General features: G+C 32.1%; 1 protein-coding gene across 2 annotated transcripts in view; it reads left to right on the top strand.

Annotated features, from left to right (window-relative positions):
• Positions 1-21,626, top strand: part of LOC112451929 — a 285,962-nt gene extending 264,336 nt beyond the window's left edge. For both annotated transcript variants that reach the window (XM_025011844.1, XM_025011843.1), the window contains exons 6-14: positions 2,592-2,801; positions 3,512-3,772; positions 8,893-9,009; positions 9,129-9,242; positions 9,424-9,567; positions 14,728-14,930; positions 15,906-16,057; positions 16,139-16,211; positions 17,410-21,626. In XM_025011844.1, the coding sequence (XP_024867612.1) occupies positions 2,592-2,801; positions 3,512-3,772; positions 8,893-9,009; positions 9,129-9,242; positions 9,424-9,567; positions 14,728-14,930; positions 15,906-16,057; positions 16,139-16,211; positions 17,410-17,431 (1,296 nt within the window). In that variant the 3' untranslated portion in view covers positions 17,432-21,626. The remainder of the gene's footprint in view (positions 1-2,591; positions 2,802-3,511; positions 3,773-8,892; positions 9,010-9,128; positions 9,243-9,423; positions 9,568-14,727; positions 14,931-15,905; positions 16,058-16,138; positions 16,212-17,409) is intronic.
• The last annotated feature ends 233 nt before the right edge of the window (positions 21,627-21,859 follow it).

Raw genomic sequence — 21,859 nt, 5'->3', positions numbered from 1 at the left:
ATTGTTGACGCCTATATCGTAGCGCCGACATTTCGGGCCGAACAATCACGGTGTGAGCTTTTGCGGAAATATCCGTTTGATGAAAATACCTATAAAGCTAAAGGAGTAATATCGATCTAGCAATCTATTTAGATTTTGCAAAGATAGCTTCGTTATTTATGTATATACGTTACGTTTAAAAAAATTCTTTAAGAAGCAAAAAAACATTAGCTATTCGCTCTAATACATAATATTCCAGATTCCTTAGAATAGTTCTTTTGATTAATAATTAAAAATTAAAATGTGCAAAATTCAGAGAGGGAATCAAAATTACGGTGAATATTGAAATAATTGTTTAGAAAAATTATTTGACATTATGATAAAGATACTTTTATGTAAATATTTTATTTGCAATATTGTAGTCAATATAAACATGTACATACACAGTACATATACATATATTGATGTTGAAGTTGCTTAAAGAGATTACGTAGTTTAATTTCTTTCTGAAAACAAACATAACCTGAATTGAGAACAGAGAAAAGAGAAACCGAGAACAACACTAGAGTATTCACTTTGTTACTTGCAGTTACTGGAAAATAGGTGGCACGGATGGAAACGCTTTACGACCTGCGGAAACTTCGTAATAGTACCGTTACGACCTCCCGCCCTCCGTTTCAATAAACTAATTGAACCTAAAACTTCTCAAAGCCATGTAAAGTCCTAGTCGAATAATATTCATCCACCATCATAAAATACCACATAACAAAGTTGTAAAGCCAAAGCAGTTAGTAACATTTATTAGAAAACAATTGTGAATAAAGATTTTAAATAATATTTACGTCTTTACAGGGCACAACGGCGTTTATAAAATTTAACAAAAGAATACTAATACACTATATTATTAATTCCTAAATTGTAAGAACTAGTCTCTGAAAAAAATGTTTCTTTATTCGTTAAACTAAAAATTTTATTTAATTTTTTAAATGCAAATATGATAATCTGAAAGTTTCTAAAATATTAAAAAGAGAACATGTGTGAGAGTAGTTTTTACCTTCTTTTCTTCCGAGGATATTACACAATGCTTTTACAGCAAGAAATTCTAGCGAATACGTGCGTTGTTGAAAATGTTTTGAGCTAAACAAACTTTAAAAACATATGTATTATTGAGTCAATTAAATTATTTTTAATCAGTTAAAGAGCTTCAAAGAGAGAGACAGAGCAAGAGCGAGAGAGAGAGAGAGAGAGAGAGAGAGAAATTTAGAATAGCGCAGTACATGTGCGGTTGAGGTAGATTTTCACACTTTCGCATTAACTCGTATATCCCAACCGACTGTTGATGGCGTTGAAAGTTTCTACACTGCTCGCGAGTTGAGGTGAGAACGTTATCTCGTCGATGTTGCATTAACGGAAGTTAAGCTTAAGCTATTTAAATCCTTCATGTGGATCATACAAGTTTATATCAGTTACTCATTGCCAATTAGAATATTTTTAAAACACATTGCTATGAGAGAAATATGCAAAAATAAAAACACATACCTACAATATGAAGAAAAATGTAATTATATAGAGAAGAAAGACTCTTTTTTTTCTCTCTCTCTCTCTCTCTTTATCAATTATGGTAATTACAATTATTGGTTACGCTTATGAAATATTTGATAATCATCTCATTAACCACACAATTGACCAATTATTGATAAGATTACACACGGTAGTATATTAAACATATCCATAATATTTTTGTTCACTTATCTGTCACATGTAAAACATAAATTTATATGTACATTTCCGGAAGATATTGTCAATTACTGAGCTAATCGGATGCGCCAAGAACTTGAACGGTCGTTCATGGCGGAAATATTACCTTGTCAATGTCGCATTAAGACGCGATAAGTTTAAGTTGGAATCCAATTTGAACACCCGACAGCTTGTTAGAGCTTACCTCGGCTGTGAGTGCAACTTTGATGATGCGCAGATTTAGCATTCGCCAACTTTGAAACGAGCTAACTCAAAAGCGCGTTCCGCGGAGGCGTTCGACAGTACCTACCAAGCAAATTCTACATTCCGCGCACGTATCTACTCGTGAAAGTCTCGTGTACCGAGAATAATGCACAATTGCACAATGGAAAAAATTCAAAAAGTTCCGGAATTATGCATTGCCAACTTGTAACGTGTGTCTATATAAATATCATGTAAATAATTTATATTATACAGAGAAAGTGCGGGTATTGTGGAATATCCTAAACCTTTTTAGATAACTTGATGATAACTTGAAAACTATTAAAGATAACTGATAGTGGAATATAAAAATTGCTTTTATTGCTCCAGTTGTAATTTTCCAAGAATATATTTTTAAGACTTTATTCTGCTGAAAAATAGATCTTTATATTGATAGAAAATTTTAAGGCAAAAACATCATTTAAAAAATTTAGAATATTTCAAAATTTTTAAATGTTTTAAAATATTATTTAAAATATTGTTATTTTCTGAATTATATTATTTGTAAGTTAATCATTATTATACTGAATCTACTACAAATAATATGCTAAATTCGCAACATGACGTTATCGCGTTACTTGTATATACCCAAACTAACCCGTATATTGTTTCAGGCTTTGGTGTACCGAGATGGCAACCTCGTCTCAGGCTCACTCGAGGCGTTAGTACAGCATATGGTGCCTACGGAGGAATATTATCCCGATCGAGCGTATCTCTTTGCCTTTTTGCTGAGCGCCAGGCTCTTCATCAAACCACACGAGCTGTTGGGTGAGGTTTGCGCTCTCTGCGAGCATCAGCAGAATCTGAATGGAGAGGGCGGTAAGGTGAGCATCAATACTTTTCATCTGCGAAATGACACGAAGCTCTCTACTGACATCAGGCATTCGCGAAGGCCGCGTATTATTGTTTCATCGCAAAGTCATCCATCTTTATATCTGGTCGTATTTTCCACCTTCTCGATCTATTCTTCCACGGAAAATATAAACACAAGAAATTTCATATAGTTCTTCTCACTCTCCTCTCTCCTCTTCTACTACTTTACATTCGAATAAAATAGACAGTTTTCTTTTATTTTACAATTTTTTATAGTAAATTATCAAATTATTAAAATCCTTTTCTTTCAAAATCAAATTGCGAGTACCTATTAAAGCATTTTCAAATAAGTAATACCGCTTTTTTTTCCCCTATATATTAATACGTGAAATATATATATATATATATATATATATATATATATATATATATGTATATGTATATGTATATGTATATTATATGTACATATAATCCTATATGTATAACGGTATTGTTTCGAAACTAATTGCTGCTACACTGAAAAAAAGTTTTAGTTATATAATCAAGGCTTGGTGAGTGTATATTTCTCGTTCACAAATCGCTCCAATAGTCTTTTAATGATATCAATACTCCACTGTCGTTCTCATCACTTTATTCACATTCCGAAAGACATTTTGCTCCCTGGAACAAAAAATCACCTTTGTCATTGTAAAACGATTAAGCATCAGTATACGTATTCCAGGAACGATTGCATCGTTTTGTGCCGCGGCTGGTACAGCTGCTAGCGGAATGGACGGAAACATTTCCGTATGACTTCCGGGATGAGAGGGTGATGGGTCACGTTAGGTCCATCACGCAGAAAGTCGCGGCGGTTGACGCCGCGGCCAGGCAGGAAGTTTCAGCGCTGCTGCAAAACTTGCTGCTACGACTGACGGCTCTAGAAAGGTACGAAGAGGGCCTGGCGAGACTGGCGACCGAGGCAGCAACGGAGCAGCTTACACAGGTTCGTGAGTTTCGATACAAGCGCCCATTTGCGGCCATCAGCTTGCATTTCGTTGTCCCACCTCGGCTTAAGTGGTAGCTTAGCGCGACATTTTCCAAACTACAACATCGCCGATCTCTCTGAAATTAATTGTACGTATAAAGTTTGTGATGATTCCTATCAATTTTTTCAAACAATAGCGACGTACAGTCTAACTGAATAACAAAAATGTAATTTGGTGATGACGAAAGCTTTTTTTCCGCAGAGAAATCGAAATAATGTATCCGCATAAGTCGATTTACATGATCTTGTATGCTAACAATTTTCATAATGTCATATTGTGTCGGGATAACATTTATTAATTATAGAAAATAACTCTTATCTCGTATAAGTCAAATTTACAATTGTATCAGTATGCGTCGATCACATCGTCCATGTCATAGTTAGATTTGAATACAAAATATATCCATATCTGCAAAAATAAGATTTCTCTATGTAATTTACATCATGAAGCTTCATAAAATTACACACCACGCACAAAGATAAGATAGTAAGGTAGTATAAGCTAATAAAGAGAAAAAGAGAAAGAGTATATAGTAGTGTCGGTCAATCGCGCATTGAACCGAGCTCCGCATTGTTCCGCAATTTCAATATGGATTTTACTCGCGTAACCGGCTTGCCATGTTGCAAAGCCCGATTACTCGGCTTACCGTAATCGCATCGACCCTTCGAGGACTTTCAGCATAATGAAGCGATAATATTCTCCCTCTGGATAACGCCCCGTCTCTTATGCATTCTCTCTCACTTCCGAACGTGTTCCACACATGGATTGCTATATCACGATTGTTACGTTACACGAATGTAGGTATCTCGGTTACATTCATGTATCGCACGCGCACCAACGCGCATATATACGCATCCCGATCGAAACGCACAAACTTGGACGTCTACGGTCCACGGTCCACGTGCGCGTACGCGCGTGCACTTTGCGCGGTTAGTCTAACCCTGTTAGTGCAGTTTCCATACAGGGAGACGTTAATCATTCCGTTAATTTGATTATCGCGTGCCTATCTGCCGCTTGTAACACCCGCTAATAGGTAATTTGCAGCTACGTTAGTTAGTTAAATATACCGGACGGTGTCATGTGTGGCTAATCAGTAATCAGTACGAAATTGTGTGGCTGCACACCTCTTTGAATGATGCTAGGTCGTTTCGCGTCAAGGATTACGATGATATATTAGAAGGCGGAATTTCTCTGAGACAATAATAATATTTATAAATTATAGTAAGTTACCTGATACGCCTATCGAGTTGTTTAGTTTTAGTAGTTTCCTTTTTTTTTTTTTGCAACTGTAAATGGCAGCTATATCTACGCGCCATATCTATATACGAAAAATAGCAATTACTATCTATTTCATTAAAATTTTTTTATTTAGAATACTGTAACATAAAATTGAATTACAGCACGAAAAGTATACCTTACACTAAAATAAAAGTCAAAATTGAATGCAATATCTTGGAAAAAAATGTTTGTGCAGAGAATAATATGAAACTTTAAATATTGAAACAAAATCTTAATTTTAATATTCTTGATTAAAATAAATAGCTTTCGCATAAAGAAAACCATCAAATTATTATTAAATGTGCAAACTTTTTAGATAATCAATTATAAATATTACCAAGTACGAAATTTTATTTTAAATGTGATTATGAATCAATTGTTCACATTATATTTTTATAAATTAAAAATATGTATATCTTATAAGAAAATGCAAAATCTCAATATTAAATTTAAAAATTTATTTTTATTAAAATTACATTTTTATTTATCCATCATATTTATGGTAAACGATTCAGAACGTCCAAAATACTAATACTAACACGATATAAACGAGTTAGGGCATATCTATATTGAACTTACGCACGCAATAATTCTGCCATGAATACGAAATAACTGTTACTTACGTGCAAGATGGAAATAAAATTAGGTATTTATATGTTTAAAACGAAAAATTCCATTAAACCTGCGAGATAGAATTTCCGGCGAATTTATTCCAAAGAATATTTTATAAAACGATTTTTTGCCGATTATATGGTAAATGTCGCAAAATTTCTATAAGGAAATAAGAAATGTTTAAGCACATACACAATTTCCTAAATATAAAAACGCATAGTTTCTGCTTTTTGAAAACCCTTGATCGAGATACATACATTTATGTAAAAGATGCAATAAATATACGATAACAATTTATATTATCTTTTACATTATATTTTACTGTGTAGTTACTAAATGCTTGGCACGAATGTTTTACGTGATCCTTATTTCTTTAACAATCCTACTAATTTGCTTCTAACAAAAAAGCAAAAAATGATACATCTTGCAATCAAAACAAGCTCATTAGTTAATTCATTTGATGACGATGATTACAATTATTAAAATCTCTTTATTGTTGTATCAAAACTTTGTACATGAACAAAAGCCACTACTACTTGATCGTGGTTGCTTTAGCTGTTTTGTTAACGTATATGATTCGTAGTTTGTGGAGTTTTGCGAAGATTACTTATCACGAGCTCTAAGACAAGCTGGAAAGGAAAGACGAGAGCGCGTGTAAGTAAAAAAAAAAAAAAAAAGAAATGCTAAGAACAAGAGGAGAAGAAGAAAGCATGAGACAGGTAAAGCACGTCGAGCTCTCGCGAAGCTTCGGCTTATTAAACCGCAAATTCGCTTCGAAGCGTTTTTCAACTCGTTCTGTACGTGCCACGACGATAGCAACGATGCTGTTTCACGTGGAAACATGGAAGAGTTACAACTCTCAAGACCAATAATGCCGTATTATTTTTACTTCTCTCCCGCTTCTTCCCCTTTCTTTCTCCCATTCTGCTCTCTTATTATTTTAGTTTTTCCAAAAATATTTTATTTTTTTAGTTCCGATTGAGTTCTGTTTTCTCTTCAAGGATTTATAAACGTTCTATAAATTATAGCGTAACGCAATATTTGTCATTGTTTAATAACAAGTATCGTGTGTTGTTTTTTAATTGAGAAATGCGAAAAGATATATTAAACTTACAATTAGTTAAAAACTTCGTATTTTCCTATTCGTAGATTTCAAAATGTATTTTATCCGTCAACATAACGATACAAATAATCCCAAGCGTAAAGAGCTGAATTATTAGTTTGCCGTACTTTCGCAGCGGTCGTTCGTTACGTGTCACACCAGAAGAAGACCATTTCTTTTTGCTCAAGACGAGAAGTAACTTACGAGACCAATCATGAGTTTTTGATATTTGTTTTCTTTCTATCGAGCAACTTCTAAGTGCATCCTATATCGAAAGCTAGCAGAAACATCTCACGATTGCATCCTCTCCGCCTTCGTTAGAAATTTCGTTTTAACTTACAATTTATTTTATCCATCGGTTCAGTTGAGTTTCGCTCTCTTAAAATGAAACTGCATGAGAAAATGTGGCATGTGCATGACATTTTTTGTTATAAGTTATCTACTCGCTTTGCTATATCTCAAAATTGCTTTTGCTGATGAGAAAGGAATTTCTTGATATCGGAGAAAATAGAACTAAAGAATAACTTTATAATTGAGTTTTATATTTTTCTCTTCCTTGTTGCATAATATATTTATATATTACTACAGTCTGCGATATTGACAATGTATGTGTGAAATTAAATCAGTTAAAATATGCAAATCTTGTTTAAGTAAATACGTATTTCAAGCGCAAAATTTATTATATGTATATATAGATTATATAGAACGAAAGAAAATTTTGTACTTTCTGAAAACAACTCGTGAATAATTTTTAAACTTTCTGTTATTATGTTGAAGTGATAAGTATTACTATATTGCAATAGAATCAACTTAATTGAAAACAGTTAAAATATATTACAAAACATATTTAACAATCAGAAATAAACGATGAGCTACATATATTAATTATGTGAAAAAGCTTGCAACAATAATAAATATTATTTAAATTGCAAGAAAAATTAATATTGTTTCTAATGAACAATTTATTTCAAATTTATGTGAATTTTTTGGCTTTTATGGAAATAATTTTGTCATGGTGAAGCAACGATTAAGAAAATTTACTACTATACTATAATCACTCGATGTGAGAATCACGCGAATGTTGCAATGTTATACGCATGCAGAAAAAAGAAACTGCACTTGCATGATATTTCACAGCAATCCATGATAGACTTAGAAAGAAGAAAATACAACTCATTGTAGTTTGGATCATCTCGTAATTTTTTTGATGATAACTTTTCATGTTTTTTCTCCATTACAAAAATTTATTTTATCTATTACACAAAACATTTTATGTTTAAAAGTGCCCTTTATCCATAGAAAAATATCATATTTTGATTGCTTGCTTCGAGATATCTGAAATTATGATATTTTTTACAGAGCAGAGTTCCACGTGAAGATTCTTGAATTATCTCTTTTACGGGCATACTCATCAAAGCAATTTCTTCTTTTTCTTAGTCTCTGTCCACTTCTGTACCCGGTTCTTCGATAATATGATCGGCGATATAATTCGATAGAGGGAAGTCCGTCTCGGAGTGCCATTTCCTCCTAAACGGATCACGCGGCCTAGTGATTTTATTCGTCGCCTCTCGACGACGTCTTTACTTCTCTGCCGCAATCGGAAAAGCTATATACGTATATTTATCACCATCTATCATTTCTTGCAGACCAAAGTTATCAAGGGATATCTATACATAGACTTGCAATTAGACGTGAGGTTGAAAATGTAAAAAATGCATCCCGAATAAAATCCATCCAACCCTCCCCCCCTCTCTCTCTCTCTCTCTCTCTTTCTCTTTCTCTCTTTCGCTCTCTTTCTTTCTCTGGTATTGTTCTTTAAAATGTTGCAATAATTAAAGTAAATAAATAAATCAAATAGAATAAAACGAACAAAAAATAAAGAAACCAAAGCTCTGAGAGTTTGAAATCTTATTAAAACAGGGACAGTATACAAGTCAATAGCAACAGATACTTTAAGTTGGATGTTTTTCTACAATATTTGTTTTATGAAAATTTTGCAAATTAATATATTGTCTTCGATATGACATTATCTAGAAATATTATTTTGAACATACCAATATAAAATTATTATTTTTTATCATTTAGGTGGATATTACTGAACTCTGTCCATCAGCCACTGTACTGGCACAACAATTGACTCATGTAGAACTTGAAAGACTCTCTTACATCGGACCCGAGGAATTTGTGCAAGCTTTCGCCAAAGTGAGTTATTTTTAGATAATTGCAATTATCTCACACTTGAATTATTTTATATATATTTTTATGACAATTTTATAATTGTATCGTAAATTATATTAAACGCTATTATTTTTATTATTCAGGAATCGCCGCATTTAGAAACGTCTTTCAAAGATATGAAGAAAACTCGGAATCTTGAATCGTACGTTCAATGGTTTAATAGATTGAGCTACTTCGTAGCGACAGAAGTTTGCAAAGTAAGTATTATCGCTTTAACGCATATTAAAATTTTTTTGCAACTTTTTGTGCAAAATTCTTGTTGCTTAATCAAAATTCTTTCGTAAAAGATAAAAATATATTTTTTTTTCAAAATATTGGCGAATACCTATGTTAGATGTTAGACATTCCATAACCAAAAGTTTCTCCCTACATTTTCAGCATGCGAAGAAAAAGCAACGCGTTCGTGTCGTCGAATATTGGATCGAGACTGCTCGAGAATGTTTTAATATTGGCAACTTCAATTCTTTAATGGCTATCATTGCTGGTCTCAACATGTCCCCGATATCTCGCTTGAAGAAGACGGTAAGAGAGAACACATGAATTTTTGTTTAATTGATAATAATATTTATGCTTGTTTTGAATATTAAAAGAAAAAATAATACACATTTAGGATGTCTTATATTTCTATTAAACTGCATTTAAAAAAATATATTATAAAGATATATTATAACGCTATGTACGTTTTATCTTTAACATTATAAATATTGTCTACGGTCAACATACATTGAATCGACATAATTGCTCCACAAATTTTATTAAAATCTTGGAGCAACGAGTCCCGCGAAAATTGCGTCCGGAAAATTGAAACCGACATCTATACATTTTATTCGCACGGAGATATTTGGGACAATGCATATGTCTATATTTCCCAATTTTTCAATTACGCCAGCAAGAGCGTATTTGAAAAATGCGAATATTCGCAAAATGGTTAGCTTCGAATGCATTTTTTGCATTATAGAATGCAATGTTGAGAGTAATGGCATCAAGGGAGGAGGGTATTGCACGTCCGTGATATAAACGGCCTGTAATCTTTGTAAATCGAGACTAGGGTGCTGTGAGCTGTGACGACATGTGTCAACATTGCGAATGTAACCGCAAACGCCGAGAAATAAATTTTTGCTGTTTCTCCGCAAAGAAAAAAGCTATCAAGAACGATTTTGTCGTACTTTTGCACGAATAATCCACTAAAGTTTTTGATATTTTAGTTTTTGAATGATAATTTAATTTAATTTTCATATAATTCACATTAGTGAAAATTAGTTGTACGAAGTTGCAACCAATCCACTACGGGCGGAAGAAGACGTTAGTAGTCAATTGACGAAGAGAAAGCGAAGGCAGAGCAATCGAATTAGCTCGAATTGAATTTTTCCTATCGCGGTTGACCGTGACGCCGCGCCGCAGAAAAGACACGAAATGTGGCTCGCGATTCGCGTAATTAAAAAGTTTCAAGTCAAACGGCGTTGCTCGGCAACGTTGTCCTCGCACCAACTGCCGTTCCTTTCGTCTCGTTGGGAATTAGCTAATTGCTCGACCAGCGTTCCACACATCCACGGGGGAGAACTCACGCTATTACGTATTCTCAATTTCCACGTGGATGCACTCCATCCAGGAATTCCTTTAATCCAGTCGTCCAGCTCCCGGCGGGACGCTCTCTCGGACAGCGCTTCCGAAAGCTTCCATATATTTAATATTTATCTCAATAATGGGGTAATGTGTGCGTTGCTTCACGAGAAGAAATTAAATCTTTAATAACTTATTGTTAGTGATTCCATAATAAGAAATTTATTATAAAAAATTATAAGAAAAGATATGTCTGATATTCACATTAATCTGAATAAACACACAGGTTGAAATTTTTTAAAATCTTAAAATAAATGAAAAACATTAGTCAATTTAAATAATAATTTAATGAGATTTATAAAAGGGAAGAAAATAATGTAATAGTTTTAAATAATAATAGTATAGGAATAATATATTTAATATTTGCGAGTATCATTTTTGCGTGATATTCATGATTTATTGAAAGATAATTTATCATGATTTAAAAGTGATTTATGCTAATAGCGGTGAATTAAAATGAACATCAGAATTCTACTATGTATTCCGGTACATACGAAAGTAATATATGTAATTATTTATTATAAAACTTTAATTAAATATAATTACTATAATCCATTATATCACCTAGCTAATGAGAAGTTAATTAGAAGCTAATTAAAGCATAGAATGATTGACTTTAAACCTTGATCGCAATAACAATTTGCAAAGAGAAATTTGGATTGGAATTGAAAGAACAATCACCAACTAATGTCGTTTCTTGCATTCGCATGGCATTAGTATTCATGTCACTGTCATCGCAATTTCGCGTATTCCTTCTCATCGATATCATCAAATTTGAATCCGTTTACCGTAGAAAGTAATTTTATAACTTACCAATATAGAAGACAAATGATATTACTTGTTTCGATGCAAAACGAAATGACACTGGCGCGCGGAGAAAATAAACGTGCTTGTCATGTGTGGGGAAAATAGAACAACAAAGACAATGTGAATTTTATATGGTAAATTTTGTGATAAATGAAAAAATAATTGAAGCCAATATCTTTTGCGGAATTTCTCATTCGAAAGCATCGAGAAAAAACTTGTTCGAAAAACTTCCACGTGCAAATAGGGGAAAATAATTTGGAATACGAATAATCGCATTAGCGAATCATATCTTTGAATCCATTATCAGTAGTGGAGCAAGGTAATAAAAACTTGCATTTCTTAAAATTAGAGTACAAACTTTTTGAAATTTTAACAGATATTAAGTATAAAAATATCACAAAAATAAATATTTCTATGATATGTAAAAAATCAAATTTTGTACAAAATTTTAAATTAAGAATTAAGAAAAAATTGAGTTAAGAGTTAAAGTATTTATTCAATGCTGAATAATTTTAATTAATCTAAAAATTGACCACAGAATCAATCTAAAAATCTGTAATTCAAGGTAAATGTAACAGTTTTAGATACACTCTATTCATATAATAATATAAAATATTTACATAATTATATATCTTTATAATAATATTTCATGTACTTTTTTATTATACATATATTTTTTACTATATTTATTTTTTATTTGGAATCAGAACAGAAATTGGCCAATTGCTGCATAGCAAGAAAATTATAGCAAGAAATATGCGCTTCCTCTTTTTTTTAGTAATACGATCGTACCGCAAATCGAATCACGAGAAATATTGGACCATGGAAAGTTTTTTCGTCGTTTTCAATTACAAGTTTAACCAACCTTTCCCTTCTTCCTTTCTCCTCATTTTCTCTTCTTTACTTCTCTCCGTTTCCTTACCCCCCTCCTCTCTCTCTCTCGCATATGCGCGCACACACACGCACGCACGCACGCACACGCACACACACAAACTAATGTTTAATATAAGCGCCTATATACAATTCAGTTCATTTGACCGAACCGACTGATTTATATAGAAAGTGCGCAAAATAATTATTGAAACTATAATAAACGAACATGTCAGTAGTGTAGAGGATTTGTTCGGTAATTTTCGATAATGAAAATTTAACGTTCCCTACTTTTGTGCTAACGCGTGACTGAAGCTCCAATTTACGAGGCTATTGCAAGAGCAACCATATTGTTCTATGATATGTTCCATGATATGTTCTAAGGCAATTAAGGCCCAGTTTCACAAGTGTCGGTTAACTGTTAATCTTAGATTAACTCACTCTTCGTCTCCTTCTAACGTCCCCCTTAAAAAGAGACAAAAAGTGAGTTAATCTAAGATTAAAAGTTAACCGACACTTGTGAAACTGGGCCTAAATCATCAGCAATTAACTGATCTCAACACAATGATACGTTTTTCCTTACAATTTATAAATTAATCAAATTTTGCGATCTTCAGATTTTCATTTACTACAACATTTTGAAAAAAGCTTTTTCGAGAAACAAATTCCTTATTACTTGTATCCCCAGTGTTCTATTATTCCTATTATTTCACCGATCTTTTTCTGGAAAATAGATTCTGTTCCTTTCATGCGATAGTATTCCGACATCCTTTCCGACGTAACCAGTTTCAATTTACCGGATCTGGCAGGAGTCCCCGATTGCTACTGTTTTTGCTCTAGACGAGCGTTTCCGGTGGAGTCGAATCAAGTCGGGCCAAGAAAAATGGCTCTCACGACGGGCGAGAGGAAGTCTCTGGAGATCAAGAGTCTATCTGTGAGACAGGGTCAAAAGTCAAAGTCTCGGCAGACAAAACAAGATTTTGTGCAAAATAGAAAATTATTTATAGAATGGATAATTCACAGTAATTTTTATGCATTTCAAAAACGCATTTTAAAAGAAGAAATGTAACTAAAGATAGATTTTTATATTTAAAAAATGTTTATTCTTTATTAAAAACGAATGCACGAAAAGCTTACATCCAGATATAATTTATATATCGTAATATTGTGAAAACCGAAAAACCGAAAGAAAAAAGAAATGAAAAATTAAGAAATTATCAGAAGACTAGAAGGTATATAGAAGCATTTCAATCGTTTCTTAATCTCTGAGGCTTGAATCAGATGCAAATATTATCCATCGACTATCTTTAGCACCTTTAAACGAACAAAGCCTATATACTCCGCATCAGGATTAGATTAAAGAACGTAAATCGATGGAATGAAAGTACTGCAGTGTGTGTCACTGTATTTATTAATAATATATAATTATAATATAATAATTGTATCTCAGATTTGACAAGATTCGCACAACTACTTCGTACAGTGCATGCACGTCGGTCTCAGCTTTCTTCCTCTTTCACCGCACGAAAATGACTTCACAGATCTTCTCTCCGCAATTGTTAATGATTTGATATAATAAATAAATAAGGACACGTAGACAATAGACATCGCTGACTCAATAATTATCTATACTCATGTAAACAGCTGGCATACGTTTGGCCAACCTCGGTCTAGAATCAAAATATCCTACAGTACTACGTAATAAAAGTACTCAATTTTGATTTTATAATTATTACACTCTCTATATTATCATCTCCATATATAATGGATATTATTTTATTATATATAAATGTTTATGTTTTATGTTTTATACACCAAAATATCTCTTTTAATTTTAATCTGTTACGATCATCTTTGACTAAATATTATAATATAAAGAATGTCGGTTAGAAATATTAATCGTTAGGTCATGAAATTTATAAATTAAACGTGAGTGGCGTAAATATCTCTGAATGTTATCTTTTATAAATTTATATAAAATAATTAAGATTATTTATAGACTTAAAAATACTACAGACAACAATGTGATACGAGACGACAATAATAGGATAATAATTAATACAATTTAATGCAATTTAAATGCTAAAAATGTGCTTTCCATACATAAACTTCCTCACTCTTTATAGTTCTCTATACTACTACAAAGATTTGTTCATGTATATAAATACAGCTTATAATTTATAATTTCTTTTTTACTTTTTCATATTTATCAAAACTTTATAAACATGAAATAACATATACATATATTAGGAAATATGAAATTTTTATTTTATTTGAATCTATCTCTATATGACTATTTTTGTACAATTCTAACAGACAATTTTATACAATTTTAATTTTTTATTTTATAAATCAATCTACGATTTTTATTTTTATAAATTTCAGTGGTCAAAGATACAATCTGCCAAGTTTTCAATTTTGGAGCATCAAATGGACCCAAGCAGCAATTTCAGTAGCTATCGTAGCACGTTGAAGGCTGCAATGTGGCGTAGTGCTGGCGCTACAGATGAACGCCAGCGAATTGTAGTGCCCTTCTTTAGCCTTCTCGTCAAGGACCTATATTTCCTCAATGAGGGTTGCAGTAACAAGTAAGTAATGTCAAACGTACGATACGATCGAACGATCTATTTATATAATTTTATATAATATAATCCATTGAAAAAAGTAGAACTTTTTATTGCAGAAGAAGACATATAGTTTGAACATTTGCCTACATAGGTTATAATTTTTCTTTATTATTGTAAATAAAAATGATATTGTCTCTAGTGTTGAGTCTGTTTCAATAATATTCTCAACAACATTATGAAAAAAATCGTATTAGTTAAAAACGGTGATATTTAAAAATATCTATTTCGGAAAAAAATTTAGAAAATACTGATAATCTTTTACGTTAACATTATGTGTTCATAACGCAAAAATTATTTTCAAACAATGTTCAATGTTTATATTTCTATAATAAGAGGTTAAATAAAATAATAGAATAAATATTGCTATTTTAAGTAATGCAACCTTGACATTAAGTATTAATAAAAGTGGCATTTCTCAAATGCATTGAATTCGTTTTAATGTCCCTTATAATATTATTAAAAAAAAAATATATATATATATATATAAAGTACTATTTTAAAAAATCAAAGCGAGTTTTTTATGAAAAAAAATTTTCAATTTTTTTAGACCACATGTTGTAGCTTGTATGAAATAGATAAATATTTTCTTTACAATCTTTTTCTTGAACTGTCACAAGTATTTCAGAAATCAGCGTTCAGCTGAATATGTATATCCATCTAGAACTAAAAATTTTGTGTATTCCGACAATACTGAAAATCTATATCTATATGTAGCGTAAATTATAGTTTTTTAGTACTGACAATACATTTCAGAATGCATCTATCAGTAAAAACTTTGGCATCGTTAGAGATCAAGATTATCGATTCAATGTGTTAAATATACAACGCGTATTTAAACTCGACGAACTAATTATTTAAAATATGTAAATTATAGTTAATTTGTATCATAGAATTAATTATAATTTCCTGATGCTTAAGATCAATTATGCGTTTCAGACTGCCAAACGGTCACATTAACTTCGAAAAGTTCTGGCAACTAGCGAAACAGGTGACTGAATTTATCGCGTGGAAACAAGTTGCCTGTCCATTCGAGAAAAATCCGCGCGTTATTGCCTTCCTCCAAGCGAGCCCCGTACTCACGGAAAACAGTAAGCGATATCCATTCTATTCCGTAGTGAAAATATAAAGACACAAAATTGTTCGATTTTAAATATTTATTTTCTTTACAGCACTTGCATTAGCATCTTTTGAATGCGAGCCGCCCGATAACAATCCGGAGAAGGAACGTTATAAAGCTTTAAAGTGAGTATTGCATCACATTATTGAGACGTAATATTCTTGCTATAATATAATTGTTATTATTTTTTGAAAAAAATGTGTGCGTGCGTGCGTGCGTGCGTGCGTGCGTGCGTGTGTGTGCGCGCGCGCACACAAAGATTGTAATTGAGAAACTATTAGTCAGCAAAATTTTGTTATAATCTATTTTAGTAAAATTAAATTTCCGCTGTCTAATCTAATGTAATAAAATTTTATCGACTTTCTCTAGACAACATCAATATGTACATCAAGAGCTTGTTTTAAGGGAGTATTCTTGTCCAGAGTGCTGTTTTGGAGGTGATTTTTTAAGATAGAATGAATTTCATATTGGGTCGAGTTTTCTTTCTGAAATTTTTTACACATATTTATTGTTGCTTCAAAAATATGTATAAATTTTGTAGAAAAAAATTTTAACGTGTGGTTTTGCACGCTCGGGCACAATGGTGCGCGGAAAAACCCCTGATTGGCAACCAGTGTTGCAGACGTTGTATGTATCTGAAAAAAAAAACATTAATCTGTATGAGGGTTGGTAGCAGAATTGGGTCAAAATAATTCTTCTTTCTTTTTTTATAACTTGCTGAAGGGGAAAAAACGTAGGAAAAATTAACAATCAACATTTAGCATGTCGCTATTTTGTAAAAAAAAATTTTTTCTGGCCGAATCTGCTACCAACCCTTACAACACTCATACAGATTAAGAATGTTTTTTTTTTTCAGATACATACAACGTCCGCAACACTGGTTTCCAATCAGGGGTTTTTTTCCACGCGCCATTTTGCCCGAGCGTACAAAATTACATGTTAAATTTTTTCTAAAAAATTTATCATGTTTTTAAAGCAACAATAAATATGTGTAAAAAATTTTAGAAAGAAAACTTGAACAATTTTAAATTTATTTTATCAAAAAATTACCTCCAAAACAGCACTCTAGACAAGAATACCTCCTTAATACAATGTATAATTCCAGAACTTAAAACAATGATATTTTATACAAATGGTATTTAATCCCACAATAAGTTAATTTAATAGAATTATATTACCATGTAAGAGAGAATAAATCTACAGAAATTATATAACAGTTATATATTCATAACATATATATTTAATTGCAAAACAATTTTAAAAAACTCGCACACGTATAATATGAGCAAGAAATAATGATTTTTCTACAATTATATGTTAAAGGTCTGAGATGAATGCCCAGTGAAAGCGAGCTATGCCGAAACATGCTGAATGGGAACGATATTGATATGATTAAATATATATGAAGATACAATTATAAATATTAATATATTCGTAATCGTAGCTAGTTTATGCGCAAAGATAATGAGAAGAAAATGAAGAATAAGTGAGGAAGAGCAACAGCGGACTAAAGTATTACTGGGGCAACTTACGTGAAATTAGGTACTTCTGTCTTGCGAATTTATGTATCGTCAAAAACAACTCTCAACGACAATTTGGCATTATCAAGAATATTATCTAATCGATCATTAACTTTTCTATTACGTTCTTTTTATTGTGTGTCATATTTGAGAAAGAGAAAAGAAAAAGGAGAAAAAGAAAGAAAGAAAGTTAATTGGAAAATATTACACTCTTGATGCTGATTTTAACCCTTCGCGTGCAACGTCTTTTTCGGCACCTGTAACGTGCAACGTCGGGTCACTCATTTCCGACGCCTAAAAATACTTTAAAGTGTTCTAAAAAAATCTGGAAAAATTCATGTTACCTTATTAACTATCCTACTTTAAGGATCAATCGCTATATTGCCGATTTTTTCATTTGTTTAAACAATATATTTATATAAACAGACACTTGACATACAGGACAGTCACTTTCGCCAGGGCACGGATGACCCGACGTTGCACACGAAGGGTTAATAGTCAACCTATTTCGTTTGGAAATGTCGGATTACTGAAACGTATTATCGATGAAAAAAACATTGTTTATGCAGTACAACCGTGATTAATTTTATTAAAAATTTACAGTCAACAAGATATGCTAATCAATTGATAGCATCTAGATGATAATCAATATTAAAATGCTAATTGTCAATAAATGAGATTGTACTGATCGATCGATTAAGATGAATATTCAAGGATTGAAAACATCGAATTTGAAACTTCGATCATCTTAATGACCAAAAGTCTTCATATATAGTTAATGTGGCGCATAAATATATATAGAGTTATAAGGACGACTATGAAATTCGCTCGACAATGTCGCGTAGCCGTAAGTATAGTTCCTAAGCCTTTAACTCGCCGATATCTTTTTTCTCGAGTGGAAACCGAATCACGACTCTCTTTATATTTCCGAACAATTCCGGATATGACCCGGAAATTCTCGGATCCGCTCGAAAGAGATGCGATTGGCGCGTTCAACTTTTTGTACATAGTCCTTTTGATATACGCTGACAGACTCCTAGATGTGAGAGATAGGGTCGTTCCTGTAGAGTAAGCCTGCGCGATAAGTTCGAAAGATATATCGTAAGGATCGTCGTGCACGTACTTAAGAGGATGGAGAATTAATCGCGAAGATGGTCAATCTAGGCGAGGAAAATAAAAAAAGTCGAAAATTTTGGCAAAATGACACGGCTCAACCGTGAAACTCAAGTTTCATGTATTTGATATATTAATTCCATAAAGTAAACAATAATCGCTTTTTTCGTTTTTCCTGTGACGCACGTGAGTATAATCTGTGAAAAATTGTCCAAATATATGGAGCTACGCACGATATAACGATTGAAGTAAAGATTGCAATAATCTCGTATGCTTTTTCATAAAATTTGGCTGCAAATAAGAAACATGCTGAAAACACTTAACATATTGTGGTCATAAATTATTCTTGCGGATTATAACGTGCTATACGTAGGTATATATTACGCAGATTTACGAAAATGAGCGTTTACTTTCCCTCAGCATTTATTAATACAATTTAATTCATAAATTACTAATTATAAGATATTATAAATTTAGCCATGAAATATGGTCACGGATGTCTCAAAGTACATCTGAATGCCACAAAAATAAAATTATTATTGTCAAAAATTGACAAAGTTCGCTTTTTCGCAGAACGAATTAAGTTCGGCATTAATTAACGTGATTAATAAATGTACATGTAGCATGCCGTGCCTTTGATCAAATATAGCGGAAATGTATTGAATGCAAAATTCACAAACTATGAAATATTATCAGATAAAATAATGGAATATTGAATGTCACAGATGTGTTCTTAACCCGTGCGTCGCTGTTTGTCGCGAGATCATATATTTCTCCCATTAACCCGTAATATTCATAATTATATAAATTCATAATTTTTAATGATCTTTATACTAATCGACAGAGATTACGGTTCTGCTATAACATGCCATAATAAGTTTCATTTCTTTTTATGTTTAGACAAATATTTGCTCAGATAAATTCGAAAAAAGAAAACATGTGTTTCCGAACAGTTATATAGGGACCAAGAGTTCGTTTCTCCTGGGTACGTAAACATTGCCTATGGCATGACGAAATACCGGGAAATTGCGATGACACGATCGAACAAAAGAAACAAAACGGACTGTTTTGAATTTCATTCACTGAGTCAAGACTTCGCAGCCTGAGAGAAAAATTGCATGCAAATCGGAATGTATTCCAAACCACGATCTCATTTTACGATTTTTCGCAGCGATAACACGTGACGAAATAAGATCTTCGGATTTGTTCGTTTCTTTTTTGTATTTCGTTTATTCCTATTTGGTCTCTTTAATAAGAATTCCATATCCGCTCTCATTTATTCTCAAGATCAATAAAATAATCAATACTAATAAAAATAGTCAGTCGTTCTCTCATTGACAAGAATACTTTCCGTTGCATTTTTCATGTAAATGTACATTATCGCGCAGCTCGAGATAATTTTAATTTTCTTTTTTATATTGCTTTTTTTCAAGTCACGTATATTCTTACGAAATTCGTATTTTAATTGCGTTTTTCTCTTGCGGCACATGAAGTAGAAAATGACAAGCAGATACGAAATGCACTTATTGTTAGGACAAAGTGTACAGACAGATCGCGTAACAAAGAAAGTATCATTTATTGATCGAAATGACAAATTATACGAGCTCTGCGCAAATCAGATCATCGTAAAGAATACTTATCTCGATATATTATTAAGATAATTAATTAACTCATACCACGAGTTATTCATGAAGTGCAATTATCCATTTTATCCATATACGTTTTCCCCAATCAATGTTTTTATTATATACCTTTTATATATGTATTTATTATCAATAACTTGACTTATTGAGTTTTTTTTATTATTGAATGCCCTTGCCGTATGCAAACTTAAACGTACGCTTTTCATCAAAAAATGTTTTTAAAACTTTTTATAGATAATGTATATTAATATGATAATATAGATTTAGATGAAAAAAGTAATACGCGACATGCGCCGAAAACTTGTTGTTATTAACACACACCATCTTTTTAAACATTTTTACAAATTTACAAGTGACCAATCCGTAAAATCCGTCACTGTTTACTTGCCATTTTATAAATATTTGACTGTCTTCGTCCAATATTATTCAGTTATTAATAATTCAATTATTAATAATTCACGAATATTCAAACGAGATCTAGTTGCGCTGCAAGCTCGTGGCAATTTTCCATAAGTAAACCAACTCGACGATTACACATGCACGTTATCGTAAATCAATTATTAACGGTAAGACTAAGTATACTGTACCATCTTAAGCGGCGTGCGTGTTACATTGTCAATATTTATAGCGTTATATCGCAATTCTATGATCGTCATTCGTGTTCATAAATTCCTATCCTTTCAATCTTTGTTAATATACTCGAATTCAGCCCCATTCATTTTTCGTCTCTTAAATAGCGTCATATCCTCGATGAATTTTCTATCACGCTATTTTGTACGATTTTTGTAACAGACACAATATGTTCGCAGTATATTCGCCAAGAATGTCGATGTGAACATACGATGTGACACAACGATACAGAACTGTTTCTATAATCAAGCAAAACATTTTCCGATTGTTAATGCTGTATTTATTATTACTATTTCGATCTGCTATAATCTTTTATCACTACTTTTCTCCTCGCGTTCGACGACATTGATGACATTCTGTAGTTAACGATACTGTACATAAAAAGATGATCATGTGTGTATATACAATTATATGCGTATCTGTACGTTACTTAGATTTAAACTATAGGTCGTAACCGAATTTAGGAGTCAACGCAGCGAAAGCGAAAACGGATCTGTTTCGCGTCGAGATTTATGATTAATATCAACGATCATAATTGCGAATTGGTCAATCCAAAATTGCCTAATGTCACCTTAAAGTATACATGTACGTTCATTCTCAATTTATGGGGAAACGACGATAACTTTTGCTTAATATCTAGTCATTAGATCGTTAGTTTGACCTGAATTTGTGTCATTAAAAGGACAAACCAATTTACCATTTTTTTTGTAATTTAAATTATTTATAAAAATTCTCTCGAAACTTCCAATTCTGTTAAAATGCCCATTGCACAAGTGCGCTGTACACAATCTTCTATAATCTTTTCTCTATTGCGTAATGTGCTAAAGAAACTATTATGTTATTATCCAAATATTTTTTGGAAAACAT

The sequence above is a fragment of the Temnothorax curvispinosus genome, unplaced genomic scaffold (genome assembly GCF_003070985.1).
Source record: "Temnothorax curvispinosus isolate PA1 unplaced genomic scaffold, ASM307098v1 QBEX01002827.1, whole genome shotgun sequence".
In the NCBI taxonomy this organism is placed as follows: domain Eukaryota; kingdom Metazoa; phylum Arthropoda; class Insecta; order Hymenoptera; family Formicidae; genus Temnothorax; species Temnothorax curvispinosus.
This window is presented reverse-complemented; position numbering and strand designations above follow the sequence as displayed.